We start from the raw sequence: 18,522 nt of genomic DNA, 5'->3' as shown, positions 1-18,522 counted from the left end.
AAATATTTATATTAAAATCTACTATTGTTCATTTAGGTAATTAAAAGCAGTAAAAACATATTTACAACTATCTTTGCGAACATTTCCTAAGGAGTGTTTAGTATTAGGCTGAACGTTCTTTGAGGGAAGTTTTTTTCATAAAATCTTAAATACTTGTATATAAAACTTAAGATTTACGCCTTTTGTAAGTCTTTATTGCAAAGCCAGCTGGAAAATAACTGCATATTTGACATTTTACTATTTTGTGTTAGTTTTATTGTTGTGCTTCATATTTTTCTAAGACGTACTTTCTTCCTTATGCCTTACTCACATGCACGTGTAGGGGGTTAACCTGAATGGGTGCTGCAGGTTTTTGGGATGTCTGGATCTGGTAGAGAAGACTGGCTGCATCTCTAGTGGAGAGCAGGTGTGTTGCAGTTCCCCTGAGCCTCATGCAGCCAATGTAACCCTTGTGCTATCCTTTGACCCCACCCTCACATTGACATGTTCTCCCTACCATGACAAAGGGATGCGGGGTTAACAGCTAAACACCCCTTTCAAAATGGTTTCAGCTGAACATTCAAAATGGCTGCCAAGCAGCTTAACAAACATTTGTCCAAACATGCCCTGGTGAGAAGCAGGTGAGCAGAAAAACAGGTAAAATCAGGTGGACACAAGTTGACACACACAAGCAACAAATGCCACTTTGTTACAGTGACCTTAGAAACAACTCCAGTCATTAGTACGTTAGTATGTTAGTAAGATGCGAGTACTGTCTCCTAACTGACCGTGCACGAATGCTGCACACACGGGCTGTGCAGGTGATACATACATGGCCGTCGGATGACCACAAAAACTACACTCTGATAGTTATTTATTATGTTTTACTAGTTATAAATTAGACACTCTGTCGACTTTCCTGATTTGTAACAGTCAGGCTGAGAGCAGGAAGGACACAAGAAGCGCTCACTTGTCACATAAAAAAGCACTAACGGACTATTTGGGGGTCAAAATGATGAAAAATCTGTACGAAACGCCTGTGTCTCACCAACTTTCCCAAGTGTTGTGTAAGTGTTCACTTGTTGTCCCCGGCATGCCCGTATAAAGAAAGTGTGCTTGAATATTTTCACTCTACAGGTCTTCTAAAGTGGTCTTGATATTTTGTGCAGACCACCAGTGCTCCGTACCATTTGGCCCAATTTATGCCCACAAACAGCCCATGTGTAGTCATATTTGTAGTTTAACAAAGGCTTTTATATAACTTTTTTTTTTCTTGACACATTGTATACATAAGAGTTTTTAATTTTATTGTCAGCTGAAATCTTTATTTCCTCGCAGTGTATAGAAGTAACTGTTTATGTTCTCTGCTAAATCTGTCTGGTATTTTTAAACACATGTCTGTATTAATTACTTGTGTCCTTTATTAATATTTATCGAATGTAGACAGAGCCCTTTTCCACAAACCAAATAGTTTTAATAACATGAAAACGAAACGCCCGCTGGCGTTCCAAACAGGAAGTACCCACTGGTTCCAAGAAGCCAAAATTCCATAGAGAAGTGAACAGCTGCTTCTCAGTCATTCTATTGTTCAGAATAACCATTCTGGATCTGATACATTTTTTAACATGTTCTTGATAAACCATAATATTTTTCCACTACATTTTTTGTTCAAGTAATATACTGGCCGATCAGATGCCTGGATAAAAGCATGTGCTCTTGCATTAAACATTTCAAGGGTTTGATGACAGATTATCCAAAGCTAGCTTTCAGTGGAAGGGCTGTGGAGTGTGGAAAGCGTAACATGCTCATTCCTGATTGGTGAGAGTGGTTGACATAGAAATGTGATCTCAGACCAACTCTGACCAATCACTGCTACCTGACGATTTCTGGTTCCAACATGGTGACATTGACTGTGCTCTTATACAGTCAATGAAAAGCACAAATCAAAATGCCCAGGTTGCTTAATAATCCTTTTTTTTATTAACCCATTGAAGTCCCACTTCGATCACATTTTGATCTATTTTCAAGGCATTTAAATTAAATTAGTCTCTGAGTTCTGGGCAGGATTGTTAGAGCAGAAGTAAGCCTTCTCATAGTTCATTTGTTTTCACTCCCTCCTGCTAGCTTACAGCTCCTCACACCCCCAACCTAATTCAGAATTCCGAACTCTGTCTCCCCGTCTGGTCACCAGCAGGAAACATCTTCAGAGTTCTAGCCACACTCCCTGAATGCTGCTCATCTGACTCTCATTCACTCAATCAGCCACAGCATACTTAAGCTCTGCACTGAGCTCAAGTATTGTTTGTGCCACTCTGCCTTCATTACCGAGCGTTACATCTGGACCTGATCTTCTGTCTTCTGACCCTGACTCCGTTTGTCTGCCGCCTGTCCGACCCTCGCCTGGATTTTGACCGTCCTGTCTCTCCTCTGATGATCTCATGCCCGTTATTGACTCCTGCCTTCCTGACTCTGATTTGGCTTTGTGGACTTTTACCTGAGCTAATAAACCTGCATTTGGATCCAGCCGTCTGCCTGTTCTTGTGACACTAACATTGGTGGTGCAACAAAAACAGCGAGCAATACTGTTGCTATGCAGTCGTACAGTTTAGATCCAGATTCCAGCTCAGACAAGGAAAACGAAGACGTTCATGGATCTGTCACGAACTGGTGGTGGAGGACCCAAATGCAGGAGACCAAGCTTGGTGACAGGAACTAAAACATTTAATAGGCAAACTGAAACATGACAAAAATATGAGCAGAAACAAAACTGTGACACAGCAGAGCAGATGACCTGACAAGGAAGAACAGAAACCAAGACACTTAAATAGGCTGAGGGTAATTAACTGAACTGAAGACAGCTGTGGATCATGAACCTAAAGGTGGAGTGACTGACAAAGAAAACCAAAAACATGACCAAGAACAAAACCACTGAATCCTTACAGGATCTAATTGTCTGCCTGTGGATACATCAGAATGGAGCGGAGCAGGGAGCTTGTGGTCCACCGTTTTCATCGGAGTTGGTCTTTCAGGACTTTCATGTCTTTTCAAAACATGAATGGTGTATTTAAAATTAAAATTGTTATTCAAAAGTGTTCTGTTATCAAAATGTGAAGGATGGTGGACTGTTTGTTCTCAATGCAATGTTTAAGCTACGTTCATACCAGGCATGTGCGCATGTTCAAGAACGTGCTAAACATGCATTCTTGAACATGCATGAAGCCCATGATGGTCACACTGGACTGTTGCTACCCAATACTAACTTAGTGCAGAATGCAGATGCGGTGTAAATCTCGTGAATCTTTCCTCAGGCTTTGTCTTTCACTGCTCTTTTCTGATATATGACAGACTTGGTGACACATAATTCTGGCCAGGCCATAACCGCAATTATTAGCCGGAAGTTTTGTACGGAGATCCCAAAAACGGACTTAAAAACCTGCATAGCGATGGGTGAACATAAGAGTTTTGAAAGTCTAACTCCAGACATAAGTAGAAATGGCAGAAGTGACAAAGTTTCGGTCTTTACTTTTTAAAGTTGGAATTCAAGGCGCACAGGTACATTTTAGTATTTTTGTTTTCCTGTTTTAACAACTTTAGCTTTTATCTGTCCTCATGAAGAGGCCCTTTAATGAGGTTCCAGATGGGATATAAAACTGTGTGAGCTTGTCAACAGTGCAGTTCTTTTTATGTTTCCATCAGCTTCACGCTGCCAGCACAGTAATAGAACACCGAGTTGTCCTACTTGATGGAAGGAACGTGTGCACTGTTAGTCTTTTCTAATTAAATCACTTATCTATCATGATTTATCTTTAGACTCCAGCCAAGAATGGTTCTAAAGGCAGAATTTCAAAGGAGGCAGGTTTTACAGACATAAACACTGCTCTCGAAGAAAAAATACTTTTACAAATGACTACTTTTCTGTATTTTTTATTAGTTTCTTTTTTCCTTCCTGGTCTCATTGTTGAATCAGTCTCTCTAAACTTATAGTTTAATCATGAAAATGATGGATTTTATTTCTGTTCCCTTCAGCTTTTTTTTTTTTTGCTATGCATCCACATGATAGTTGCGTTTGGGAGCGACTTGTGAGTCAAAAGTGATGATGTAGTTATTAAAAAGGGTAACAGATCTACAACTGCAGCACATTTTCCTAACCTGTTAGCGATGCCCGAGGCCGTGTGGACCAAGAGGGATGCTTACTCGTGTTGAAACATAAATTATGCATTCAATACTGAAAACCCTAGAAGTAAAAATGCCAATACACATGTGAGGGTGTTTTTCTGATGAAGTCTTTGGCAGCGCTACAAAAATGAAAATGATTTTACACCAACATTTGCTTTGGGGAAGGATATAGTTAGAAAATAAAATCCTTGTTCTATGAAATTCATTCATAGTTTAATTACTCAAAGCCTAAAATGCTGCCATAATTCAAACCACAATTGGTATAACAAATTGTAGCTAAACTTCTAAAATAGTATTTACAGCTTTTTTTTCTTTATGCATTTTTTTTAGCTGAAGACAGACAGATGAAAACAAGACCCCAAAATAAAGTCATTTCCTTCTGCATTCCAGTGTGGCTTTGGAGGAACCAAAGCTAATGCTGTATTTAAGAAAATGTTCTAAAAGTAAAAAAATGTTACATTTAATTCTTAATGGTGACATGCATTACAATTGAAACTCTTCCTGTTGAAGCATTTTCATGTGTGTGCATCTTTGGGGTTTCCTTACTGTCAAAGAAAGGTCGAAGGTATTTGTTGTATCCCTTCATCAACCTGTGAATCGTAGGAGGAAGGATCTCTCCTTCCTTCATTTCCGCGCTGAGCAACGAGTTCTCCAACAACCTGGAAGATGCAGAGGAAACCTCAAATTAAAGTTTGTACTTCTTTTGCTTGCAGAGGATGTTTTTTTCTTCTGCTCTGGTAAAACCTGCAGGTTCAGTAGCAAATGTTGTGAAGCATCTAAGAAAAGGTTTGAAAAAGTCAACCTTCAACAAAAAGATGAACAGAAAAGGACAAAATGAGTATTTTAATTAATAATAACGGTATGTCTTCCTATGACTTCCATCCCCTCGTGCCTTTGATGTTGATGCTTTTCTTCCTCATATATTTTTCATACTTTTCTCATATGTTGGTGTGTCCTGAAGACACTGAGGAGAAAGAAAACCATTGTGTTGCTGATAACTGCACCTTCCTGTTACGTATTTGCTTTTGGCTTTAAATCTGCTTCAGAAAACAGCGAGTTTGCGCTGCAGAGACAATGCTCCAGGGAGCTGCAGTGATGTAAGAGAAGCTCAGAGCAGGCAAAGCGCCATATTCAGAGCCAGACAAGAATTTGTCTCAGAATGAGAATGCTCGTTTTCCATGTCACCTATTTGGAAAAAAAATCACACAAAAAAACGCACTTAACATGAAACGTATTCTCAACTTTTTATTTTTTTTTATTTTTGGCACCCAATCATGTATGACATCAGGGGTGGAAGGGGAGATGGTGGAGGAAGACACTGAATCTTTTTTTTAAAGAACATTTTCAAAATTATTCCTCATTTATTACATTTTATGAAATTATTTCAGTTAACACAGAACAATAAAGAAAAATATGATAAAAACGGTGCCATGTGTTGGCTGGAACTAATTACCAGAATATAATGTCTTGTATCAGCAGCAGTGAAAAGGAGCCAAAAATGAAAAAAAGCAGAATGCTTTCAGGAATCATCATCTCATTATGACCACTCATTGCTGTGCATTTCATTTTTCATTAAAAATCAAAAACTATAATTAAATGTCTTTAAGAATGTAATTTCTTACCTATTGCAACATATCAGTTCATTCTTTTCATCAGCTGGACCCATTTAAATACATGACAGTGCACATGGAGAGAGAAGCATTTTCCATTAAAGGTTGAACAGAAACCAGTCTGCTTTGCTGTAGCTGAAAGATTTGGTGCATTAGCCACTTAGGAAAAGCTGTCTTCTGCATTTTCTAAAAGCACTCTGGTCCTTCTCACATCATGAAATGTGCTTACAGATCACCGTGATTAGACCCACTGTTAAATCCATTATTGCACACAATGCATCAAAGCTTCAACTCATTTCAGGACTTTCATTACAATGGCACTCATTCCCTAATAGCTCATTTAAACTCTATTAAATGTAATCAGAGTGTATCAAATTAAAGAGTAAGAATATGTTATTGCAACAATGGGAGAATTGGAAACATACTACCAGGGTGCCACTTCAGACATAAAAGCTCAAGTTTTTGGCCATTTTCTACTCTTAAAATAATACAGAAAAAAACAACAATAGAGTTAGAGTTTTGTTAGTTGTCTATACCTGGGTGGGAAAAATTTGTTCTCTGCATTTAACCGTGCTGACATCTCAATACTAAAAAGACGGTATGTATGTTTTTTTTTCACGTCAGCCAACAAGGGAAGAACAACCATCTGTAGTGGTCAATGGAGAGCGATTGGAAGTCGTACAACAATTCAAGTATCTTAGCTTAATCTTCGATTCAAACTTAACTTTTAAAGATCATGTAAAGAAAATATGCAATATTGTCAAATTTAATCTGTCAAATTTTAAGTGAATAAGGTCTTCTGTGACTACTGAGGCAGCAAAGGTTTATATGCATTCATTGATTTTTAGTCATATAACTTATTGTCTCACTGCATGATCCCAGACAAATGAAAGCACTTTGAAACCCCTCAAGTCTCTGTTTAAGGGAACCCTGAAGATTTTAGACAAAAAGCCTCTGAGTTATCATTACTGTGACATTTTAACTAAGTATGGCACAGGGGTTCTCAAAGTGCGGCCCGGGGGCCAATGGCGGCCTGCCGGAAGATTTTTTGTGGCCCTCAATAAAAGAGAGCCAGAGCAGGTTCTTTTAAGGGAAAAATGTTGTGTTGGCGAGGAGAAAAGGTGCTTTCAGGCTAAGTGGACAAATGCTTACTTTGTTCTACCTCATGGATAAAGTCATGTGCCGGATTTGCAAGCAGGTAAATGTAATGCTCAAAGAATTCAATAAAAAATAAAGTAGCTGACATTGTTTGTCCAGAGCAGAAGAAAAAGTTTAAAGAAATAAGTCTGTCAAGTGTTACAATTACTAGACGAGTAGAAGATCTGGACAGAAACCTCCGACCACAACTGGGAAACCATCTGGAGGGCCTGGTTAACTGTACAAATGACACTTGGTCATTAAAGTTTTTAAAAACAACTTTTTCTGTTTATCCACCTTTTTCACCAAAATTGGCCCCCAGTCTAATGCCGAGTTACATATTTGGCTACAAAAACTTTGAGAACCCCTGAAATAGCGTAATGGATTTTGAAAGTTAGAAAATGTCCATGGATGCCTGTCTCGTTTTTAAAAATGTAAATGGGCTGGCCCCTTCCCCCATTATTAGATTTTATAAGCAAAAAAGCAAATGTTGGAATAGGCACCACGTCTTTAACTCAAGGGGACTGTAATGTACAAAGGGGAAGGACTAAATTTAGCCAAACAGTGGTGTCAATCAGAGGAACAAAGTTATGGAATACGCTGCCACAGCACATTAGAAACTGGGAAAACTATCCTACCTTCCAAACAAGTCTTAAACAATGGCTGAAAACAAACCAGTCCTGCAAACATTGATGATAAATAATCTTTGTACATATCATTATCACTTATATTGTGCTATTGTATTGTGTTGTACTGTAAATGTAATTGTTGAACCTTTTATCCTGCCTTAGGACAACGGATGAAATTTAGCTCCTGTGCTAACTCTGGCATATTTATGTTGAAGCAGCTGCTAAAACATTGTTTAATATGCACTATCCTCATTGAAATAAATAAAATAAATTAATCCATCCCCTAGGGAACAGTGAGCTGCAATCACAGCTGCACTTGGGAACCATTTAGTGGTTTAAGATCTGAGAAGATCTAGCATGAGCAGAACTGGCTTTGACATTTTACTGTAAAGAAAAACAAAAGGCTTTATATTTTTGAGCCCTACAGATTCTAAAATTCATCATATACATGGCACCAATTTAATTTATAAGAGTTTAGGCGAGGAGCTCATTGGGGAAGAAGCAAATGCAAAACACTGCTTTCACATTCTGTGTCATCGTACTCTGTGATAAAACCTTTTTCCCACCTCACTCACATTCATCTCCATCCATCAGAATCCCGGCATATGAAAATGTCCGTCCTGTAGCATCAAGCCCAGAAGTAATCCCAAAACCCATCCATATTTTCCAAGAGTTACAGTATTGCTGTGTTTAAAATGAAGAGAATTAACCCCACGCACATAGAGGGTGCAGGATTGCTATTTTTGACATGCTTTACCAAGTCACAATCAAAGATCACATTCAAATGAAATATATTTTGAGAGTTTTTCCTGCTATTTCAAATGGATCACAGTTTTTGTACTACATGACACATGCATAATTTGATATATTGTTAAATACTTTGTAGTTCCCAGTGGATTAATTGACTGCTCTACTTGCATATTTTAGACGGATCTAAGATGCTACACATAGCAGGCTAACCTTTCAGATGGCTCACAGATTCAATCCCTAACTTTCTACACAATCGTGTGACTCGGCAGAGTCTGCACCAGTCTTTTCTTCTCACCATCTGACTCAGGCTACAGCTGAAGTTGACTTTAATCTATTACGGAACAGCAATGAGAGGATGAAGCAGGGCGACACGCCGCCTGGTCCCCTCACACACCATCTACTTCAAACCGATCTAAATAATCTCTGCCAACAACAGCATAAGATTATCATGCAGTTTTCTCTCTCTAAAAATGACATGTGCTCGATAATGAGTGCTGCAAGTCTTGCACACAGAAGATGACACAGTAATGTCATGTTAGCTTTGGTAGTCCTTTATTTTGGAAGGCATTAAAAGAACCAGCAGAAACCCCACCACTGGAAAAACAGAGGAATCCTTCATAGCTTTCCTTCTGTGACCACATTAACCACATAATCAAGTTGTCATCTGGTTGATTTGTAAAACCGTCTATGGCATGAAAATGGAATTTAAACCAAAAATGTCCAAGTGAAGGCTGTTGTTGTTTTCTTTTAAATAGAACAGATAATTAAACCTGACTCCATTTTCCCATTTCTTTGATTCATAAATAAAGCCATAAATCAACAAAAGGATTTGTTTTATCGTTTCCCAACTTTGAAGACAGCAGTGACATCAAACAGAGACAGACCTTTACCTCTTGTAATGATGTGGGCCTCCACACTCTCTCTGCTCAGTCTTTTATCATTTAAAGCCCTGTTTGTTCTGCAGATCTTATGTGCCACCAACCAACATGTGTTTAAAAATAAGAATGCTGTATTGTAAGATCTATCATTTAGTATAGATACATATAAGCGGATCAATTATTAAATCCACCTTTTCTGCACAGAATCCACCAAGTCATGAAATTTTAATATTTTGGATGCAGAAAACATAAAACTAAGAAAATAGTTTAACATCAGACTCACATTGAAACTGGGGCAGAAGTTCAGCCTCAGGCTATCGGTGTTGGAGGTTTTCGTTGCTGTAAAGCTGTTTAAGTCGTCATCAGAGCAGCGCATGGCGCTTTCATCTTGCTGTTGTGAAATGCTGGGAAATGTAGCTTTAACAAGGAGTGGCCTTTCAAGGACAGGTATCAACTGTGGCTACAGAAAGACCCTGAAATGATTTTTGCACCAGAAACCTGCAAAATGCAGACTTTGCTCCAAGTCCTTTGACAGAAGCAGCATGAGAGAAGCGATTTTTCAAGAACTCCAAAAGCAAAGAACTCCACACAGGTTGGACTCTACCCTCATCTGTTCATGAAAACTAGAAGATGAGCTGCAAATAAAAGCTGAAAAGACACCAAGTGTCCGTGTCACAGACATGATCCGTGTAGTTATGTAATTGTCACCATATCACCAGTCGGTTAGTTTTTCCTACTTTATCCACAAACATTAAAGAGCAGTCTTGGGAAAGTATTACATATTGACCAGGATGAACTGTTTAGTTATTTATTGTGTTTGTGAGTCAATCCCAATGACAGTATTGAGCACAAAGCAGCAATCAAAGTCTGTGGGTGACCTGCTGGACGCTCACGTTGTGGGTGTGGTCAACTTTGTCAACTTCGCTGTAATTTTTTCAGATTTATGCTATTGTTTCTTTCAGAATTCGTTTTCATATTTTTTAGGACTACAGTTGTAGTCTGTTCACTTTGAGAGAAAGAGGAATGGCATAAGTGATTTCTGTGGAGTTTGCTTTAACTCTACTGTAATGAGTTCTAGTGATGTTTAAGAGATTACCGGTATTTATGGTGAGTAACTGAGAAACTACTTTTGTTTGTCTGGGGTGTTTTCTTGTACTTCATTGATGTCCCTGCCTGCCTCTGCAGATTCACATCAAGGTAAACTCTGGCTGTAATTCTTTTCTGCATCACCACAGACTAAAATAAAGTGTTCATGCTGGTAAATAGAACTACATCCAACGTTTGGCTCTGAAATGTTTGTGGATAAAGTCAGTAGGAAGAATAAAACAGACCGATATGGTGACGAGCACATAAACTTAACGGATCATGTCTGTGACACGGACACTTTGTGGCTTTTCTACTTTGAATTGCAGCTCATCTTTTGGTTTTCATGAGCAGATGAGGTCAGTAAGTTTGTAGTTCTTTGCTTTTGTTGTTCACTGATTCTTGACAGTTGGGACAAAATATTTATTATATAAAAAGTATTTTGTATGGATATAAAATATGTAAGGGTTAACCGTCCTCCGCTTCGCGTCGGCCGGTTCAGGCTTCCACGGCGTGCGTTAAAAAGTAATAACCGCACACTTCGAAGGCCATTAACCCGAATTGAAAAGGCACTTGACTTTCCAGGCAATGAATACATTTGAAAACTAACAACTATCCAACACTGAGTTTGTGCTAGGCCTGCACAATATACCGCAAATTTATCGGTATTGCAATATCAAGCCGTGCTATATGCATATCGCAAAATACAGAGAAAATTGCAATAAGTAATTACCTTAAATGTGCTAAAACAATCTTATGGCAACTTGAAACATTTAATGAATCAAATAAATCCCTTTTTGCATTTCACCAATCAGATGGAGCCCTTCACGTTGTTGACCAATCAGATGGAGCCCTCTTATGTTAGACGTTAGCCTCCTGATGAGGGTCATTTGGAGGATAATTTTTAAACTATTGCACTGAAATGGGAATTATGTTTTTTGTTATTTTGCTCTTTGTTTATAAACCGCAAATTATATCGTTATCACAATATTAATCTCCAATATCGCGAGTTGTCCTCATATCGTGCAGCCCTAGTATGTGCTCTCCTCAAATTTGACTAATTCTAGAACTTTCAGAGGTTTTAATTCTTCTGGGGTCATCCTGAAAATGATCACCCGCTTCTTATCTCTATTTAGCAATTCCCAACTCAACCAACTAGAGAACTTATCTATGCTCATTTTCCCTCCACTGACTGTTGCTCATTAAGTAGGTCAGCTGTGATTCAGAGGTAGAGGCTATTCAATTCCCAGCTACCTCTGCTTCTTAATGAAGTGCGCCTGGGCAACACTGGACACTGAGACCTTATGCAGTTTGGAGTGTGTGTTAAAATGAGGACTAGACTAAAATGTTCCAACAAGTAAAACAAGATTACACAAGTGAAGTTCAGACTGTTTTATCTTCTTGCTTTAAATGAAATGACAAGCTTGTTAACGTGGCTCCAAGAACTTTAAAATTTCGTGGGCCTTCTTAGACCATACATGATTTTGCCTATTTCCCCTTCTCCCTGATTTCACTGCACTCCGCACTCATCCCCAGTTTTCTCTCCGTCATCCTTTTACCCTCATTCCTTCATGTACCCCTCTGTACACTCCCTTACCCTCCAAATCCCATTTCTGTACCCCATCAGATTTCCCCATTCCTTCCCACCACAGGCTGCTTCATGATGTCTGATATCTCTCATTAAATCCTTCTTGTGCAATCATTAGAAAGAGACTTCATATTAATAAGACCACTTATCAGTTACCTACTCCTCCCTGAATCACACTGAAAGGTACAATGAAGAATCATGTTTAAAAAAAAAAGCGTTCAGCCGGAGCACTCTGCCTGTTTCACCTGACTGTGTCAAATTGGCTTAGACAGTGGGGTGACTCTCCCAGCAGAATATCGCTATGCTGCGTAGAGTTTCACTCACATGGCTTGAAGCCTGTTGTTTCAGCTGGCAGGAACCTTGGATGGTAAAGCCCTGTTAGTAATGGTCCTGACAGCACTCCTCTTCTACCATGCTACATTTTCAATCTGGGTCACCCTGCGCGACCCCGTTTTACCCACACAAACAGTTTTGCTTAAGTTATTCTGTTTGTTTTTTACACAAGCACCAAATGATGTCAGCTGAACCAGATTGACTGAAGGTGAAACGTTTTTTTTTGATGGAAAGAAAGATGAATGAGATGACAAAATAGGATGAAAGAGAGCAACATATCAGGAAATCAATTTCTAATAACAGAAAGCCTAATGATGGCGACACACACATTTGTCATTGGTGCTCCTGAGAGTGTTAGAAAGCATCTTTGAGCAGAATGTTTACGGAGGCTTCTCATTCCTTCAGTCTCTTCACGTCCCCAGGCTACGTTTGGCTGTCTAAACCTTCAGCTACAGATAGGGATGAGACTGAGCTCTCAAACCTGCCAAACAGTCACTATCCACTGAGCTCTGACAATGAAAAAGAAAGGTAGCTCTTCAGAGTCTTCCAAGAACCACCATAGTCGTTAACATGGATAATTTATCAGATTTCCCAGGCAGTACTGTCATGAGATTGAGAGCCTAGATGCAACAGAGTCCTCTTTAAAAACATAAACAAGAATTTGTCATAGTTATGTAATGCGGTTCCCTTCTGTCCCTAGATGACAGAATGGTGAGGGGAGTACATATTTTTCAAAAAATATACATTGACAAACACAGCGTACCTGCCCACAAAGCTGCATATCAAGAATAGCGAGATGACAGAGTCAGTGCCAAAGTGAGCAGAACATCTGGAGTTTCTGAAATAAAGCTTTTGTTTGTCTGTAATACTCTTGTTGGAACAATGCATAGAAGTTTTTCTCATTTTTGCTTTTTATGCATTACCTAGATAAATGGGTGAAATAATCATGTTTGCAGAAGTGTGTTTGTCCAACTCTGTTTCACAGGAAGGTGGAGGTGAAGCCCTCGGGGGAAAACGACTATCTGTGCGTCTTCCCAGCATCCTCCTGAGAACTAGCGTGTTAGCTACGTCTAGAATGAATCGAAGGACCCTCTGTGTTAGTTTATCCATGAGAAAAGGCTTTGCAGGTCTGAAGCTGATGTGGGAAGATAGAAATGTCGTAATTAATGTTTTCTAATCGTGCTGTAGCTGTGCTTTCCTGTTCCCCCCTTTAGAGCACAGCGGATGTGTAACTTAGGGGAAACCCAAAACAACTTAATAAAGGAGAGAGAGGGACAGAATTTGCGCCAGAGTGGAGAGAGATTGTTGCTGGGTATGATCTCTGTTCGCTCTCCTCCTAAAAGGTACCTTGGTCTGTCGTTTTCTTTCCTTTTGTTGTTATTCTGATGTTGTAGGTTGGTTTAACCCAACAACTCTTTCAGAACAGAAGTTTTTGAGTTTGTGCAGCACATTAGCTTAGGTGCAATGTGCATTCTGGGTATTGAGGTCGACTGGGATCAGGACAGGTGGGAAGGCATTGGAAGGTGGAAGTAATTAAAATAAACATCGGCACATGCTTACACTGTATCAAACAGACACAGACTGCAATCCAAGCAACTGTAGCATTCACAACAGTCTCCCCCCACGGCAAGAAGGCCCAGGTCTGGGTGGGATCTTTCTGTGAGGAGGATGTCAGGGTATGTAGCCTTGGCTAGGTAAGTTCAGGAAGTTCTCTCAGGGCATATGTGGATTTTCTGACACAAAAAACCCTTTGTAGATTTATTGATGATGTTAAATTTCATTTAGTTTTTTGCTGTATTTCTTTTTCTATTATGCTTTTTTAACTTTACCTCTGTTTTATATTCTTATGTGTAGTTTCTTTCTTTTCAAATCTGTAGTTCATTCATTAACATCAGGACCAGATGAAAGAATGCTGTTTAAAAAGCATATAATTGTTACGTACAAACTACAGTCGGCGAGCCACAGTCTCTCTCCTCTGCTCCATTCTGATCATCCACTGTCAGACAAACAGATCCATGAAAGTCTTTGTTTTCCTGGTCTGAGCTGGAATCTGGATTAGAACTGTACGACTGGATAGCTCTGATTATGCTGCCATTTTTTTTGCACCGCTAATGTTAGCTTAAGGTTGTAAGCGGCTGTAAGCTAGTGCGCGAGAGTGTAAACAAAGGGTTGATAGGAAATCAATGCAGGCCGACTGCCGGCCAACAGTTCTGCCCACAACTCAGAGGTGAATTTCAGCCACTCTGCAGAAACTGTGTCCTAGAAAACAACACAGGTTTTTGGATTTTGTCTTAAAACGGCAAAATCATAATCTTGGAACGCTTTAAAATTGGATCAAAAGATGATTGGCATGGAACTTTGGTTTACGTTACATGCAGACGTAAACAAAAGTTGTAGAAGAAAAGAGGGCAAAAGAAATTCACCAAAAGGACAGCTAATAAATACGACTGAGTTTCAGGGCCACCCAAAAAAAATAAAAGTAAAATTACGAGATTTAAAGTCGTAAATTTATGGAAAAAAAACTCGTAAATTTAAGAGATTAAAGTGGAAGTGAGCGTGCAGAGCAGCAGGTGAACGCCGCGCAGCAGCAGAGCAGACCGACTAAACATAGTTGAACAGGTGAGCTGAATGTTTATTGACAACGTTCCAAATGTCTGGAAGCTCATTTGTTTGATCTACAATTTATTAATGTTTTATTTATTGATGGGTGGTTTTCAGGATCTCTGCAGCCCAATGAAGCCATCGGTGTCCCTGCGGCTGTTCACTTCAATCCTTTCTTCCTCCATTAAAGACAAGATCTCTACGTCTGTGTGACTGAGGAGGAGCACTTTTTCAACGTTCTAATGCTAATATAACAGACTGTTTTCTTTCCTTTTTATTGTTTTATGTTGAAACAGGATGTTTCCTCTGGAGGAGGGGGCGTATGTAACACTGTTTGGTGTTCGGATGACAGGTTCATGACGTAATGAGACAAATGGGTATGTGAATAAAAAGGAAAATAAAGTAGCGGTCCTCTACACCCAAACGTGCAAAAGGTTTAGAATCTCTTTGTTTTGTAACCCTTGTGCTACCCTAGGTACTTTAACATTGGGAGTTGGGTCATCTAGACCCACTAGACAGTGCTCTGAACCTTTCTTCTTCAATGATTTGTGATCTTCACTGGTGTCCATGGATTACATGAAATCTTTCCACCTTTATCCACCTTTGTCATGGTAGGGAGAACACGTCAATGTAAGGGTGGGGGGGTCATCTACGATAGCACAAGGGATAAACAGATCCGGGAATAAAGCTTCACAAAAGGCTCCACATATTTCATCTTCTAGCTAGGCTCCAATGAATGGAAAACGTTGGTGTTTCCTATGCCTTTTTCTCGTAAACTTACAAGATTTTAAGTCGTAAACTTACGAGATATAAACTCGTAAATTTAGATAAAAACCGTAATTAAAAAATTTTTTTTTTTTGTAAACTGGCCCCAAAACTCTGTCGTAAATAAACATGAACAAGTTTACACAAATGTTTACTCCCCATGTGGCGACTAAGCCTCACCAAAGAGGAGAAAATGTTCACAGCTGGCAAGTGGTAATTTTGGGACCCTTCAGAATAAAAGTCTATTGCGGTATATTTAATTTATATATTTATATATTTATTTATATGTGCTAGCTCCCTAATCAGTTTGAAAAAGTCATCATTTGCTTCTTAACTGCAGAGGGAAGAGAAATCAGGAATGCTCAAGGTGCCCCTGTTTGTCACCACCAAGGCCCCGTTCACTAATGAGTCCTCAGGGTGTTCTGCCCCTCTTACCTGTCTTCTAACAGTGAATTTCTAATTTATCTCTCCTTCCTCTTTCGTCTTCTTCTCACCAGGTAAACAGATTTCTGTCTGATGATGATTGGATTGAATAGATATATGTTCTTTTCAAAATGTGGGATCACAAATATCTAGTTTAATTAAGCATTGAAAAAAGGCTTTTAGCGCACCTGTACATTTTCTCTTTAATTAAATATTTTAATATCTAAGTAGCAAGGCCTTATTGGACTTAAATTCAGCTGCTTTGTTAGATCAGATCTGGTCCTGCAACAACTAACTTTGTTTTTTTTCTGTCCAGTGACAGATATTTCAGATGTTTGGTGCTCATCCATCATTGCTGCAGTTACTATCCTACCTTAATTATCTTACAATCGGTGTCCCTTTGTTTTTGTTTGTCTCTTTTTTGTCCTCTGAGAATCCACCTGGTTACAGAGTAGGGGTGGGAGAAATAATCGATTATTAGATGCATAGATTACAATAAATAAAAAGTTCTGAATCCTTTTATGATTTTAAACAAATTGATAATCAAAAAGTAGCAAGCAGAAATCACACTGTATGGTTAAATCCGGAGGAGAAGGAGTGGGAATCGTACTGGTGCTACCAGCGTGAGTGCAGCGTTAACAAGTTCTGTTGCGAGCACGTCCAATGGTCAAACAACCATGTTCCAAAGAAACCTCCATCGGAAAAGGCTAAGCGAATCTTCTTTCTCTTTCGGCTTTTCCCATCAGGGGTCGCCACAGCGAATCATCCTTTTCCACCTCACTCTATCATGGACATCTTCTACCCTAACATTAGCCAACTTCATGTCCTCTGTTAAGACATCCATGTATCTCCTCTTTGGCCGTCCTCTTGCCCTCCTGCCAGGCAGCTCCATCTCCAACATCCTTCTACCAATATATCCACTATCCCTCCTCTGAACATGTCCAAACCATCTCAGTCTGGCTTCTCTGACTTTGTCGCTAACACAGGCAACATGAGCCGTCCCTCTGATGTACTCGTTCCTTATCCTGTCTAACCTGGTCACTCCTAAGGAGAACCTCAACATCTTCATCTCCGCTACCTCCAAATCATCTTCTTGTCTCTGTCTCACTGCTACCGTCTCTAACCCATAGAGCAGAGCTGGTCTCACCACTGTCTTGTACACCTTTCCTTTGAGTCTTGCTGGCACTCTTCTGTCACACAACACTCCTGACACTTTCCTCCACCCGCTCCAACCTGCCTGCACTCGCCTCTTCACCTCTTTTCCACACTCCCCATCACACTGAACTGTTGACCCCAAGTACTTAAACTCCTGCACCTTCTCCACCTCAGCCCCCTGTAACCTAACGCTTCTACCTTGATCCCTCTCGTTCAGACACATGTATTCTGTCTTACTACGACTGACCTTCATGCCTCTTCTTTCCAGAGCAAACCTCCACCTCTCTAGCTGTTCCTCCACCTGCTCTCTACTCTCACTGCAAATTACAATGTCATCCGCAAACATCATTGTCCAGGGAGATTCCTGTCTTACCTCGTCTGTCAGCCTGTCCATCAGCATAGCAAACAAAAAAGGACTCAAAGCTGATCCTTGGTGTAGTCCCACCTCCACCTTGAACTCCTCTGTCTGACCTACAGCACATCTCACCACCGTCATACTTCTCTCATACATGTCCTGAACTACTCTGACATACTTCTCTGCCACTCCAGACGACCTCATACAGTACCACAGCTCCTCCCTCGGCACCCTGTCATACGCCTTCTCTAAATCTACGAACACACAATGCAGCTCCTTCTGACCTTCTCTGTACTTTTCCAACAACATTCTCAAAGCAAAAATGGCATCAGTGGTGCTCTTACGGGGCATGAAACCATACTGCTGCTCACAAATCTCCACCTTCTTCCTAAGCCTGGCTTCCACTACTCTTTCCCACAGCTTCATTGTGTGGCTCATCAACTTTATTCCTCTATAGTTGCTGCAGTTCTGCGTGTCACCCTTGTTCTTAAAGATCGGGACCAGAACGCTTCTCCTCCATTCCTCAGGCATCTTCTCACTCTCTAAAATCCTATTGAACAACCTTGTTAGAAATTCCACTGCTGTCTCTCCTAAGCACTTCCATACCTCCACAGGTACGTCATCAGGACCAACGGCCTTTCCGCTCTTCATCCTTTTCAGAGCCTTCCTAACCTCATCCTTTCCAATCTCTGCTACTTCCTGCTCCACAACAACCACATCTTCCTCCCTTCTTTCCCTGTCATTTTCCTCGTTCATCAGCTCCTCAAAATACTCCTTCCATCTTTTCTGTACACTCTCCTGGGTTGTTAGCACCTTTCCATCTCTGTCCTTAATCACCCTTATCTGTTGCACGTCCTTCCCATCTCTGTCTCTCTGTCTGGCTAGCCTGTACAAGTCCTTCTCTCCTTCCTTTGTGTCTAACCTGTCATATAGCTCATCGTAAGCTTTCTGTTTGGCCTTTGCCACCTCTCTCTTCACTCTACGCTGCGCTTCCTTGTACCCCTGTCTACCTTCCTCAGTCCTTTCTACATCCCACTTCTTTTTAGCCAACCTCTTCCTC

At 40.0% G+C, this 18,522-nt stretch overlaps 1 protein-coding gene across 3 annotated transcripts in view; it reads right to left on the bottom strand.

The window, feature by feature from the left end:
* LOC101156601 (gamma-aminobutyric acid receptor subunit pi) overlaps window positions 1-18,522 on the bottom strand; it is a 118,905-nt gene that overhangs the window by 21,045 nt on the left and 79,338 nt on the right. For all 3 annotated transcript variants that reach the window (XM_020709247.2, XM_004076879.4, XM_020709248.2), the window contains exon 3: window positions 4,702-4,814. In XM_020709247.2, the coding sequence (XP_020564906.1) occupies window positions 4,702-4,814 (113 nt within the window). The remainder of the gene's footprint in view (window positions 1-4,701; window positions 4,815-18,522) is intronic.

The sequence above is a fragment of the Oryzias latipes genome, chromosome 15 (genome assembly GCF_002234675.1).
Source record: "Oryzias latipes chromosome 15, ASM223467v1".
NCBI classification, from domain to species: domain Eukaryota; kingdom Metazoa; phylum Chordata; class Actinopteri; order Beloniformes; family Adrianichthyidae; genus Oryzias; species Oryzias latipes.
Note: the sequence above shows the minus strand (reverse complement) of the source record. Positions and strands in the feature narration are given on the sequence as shown.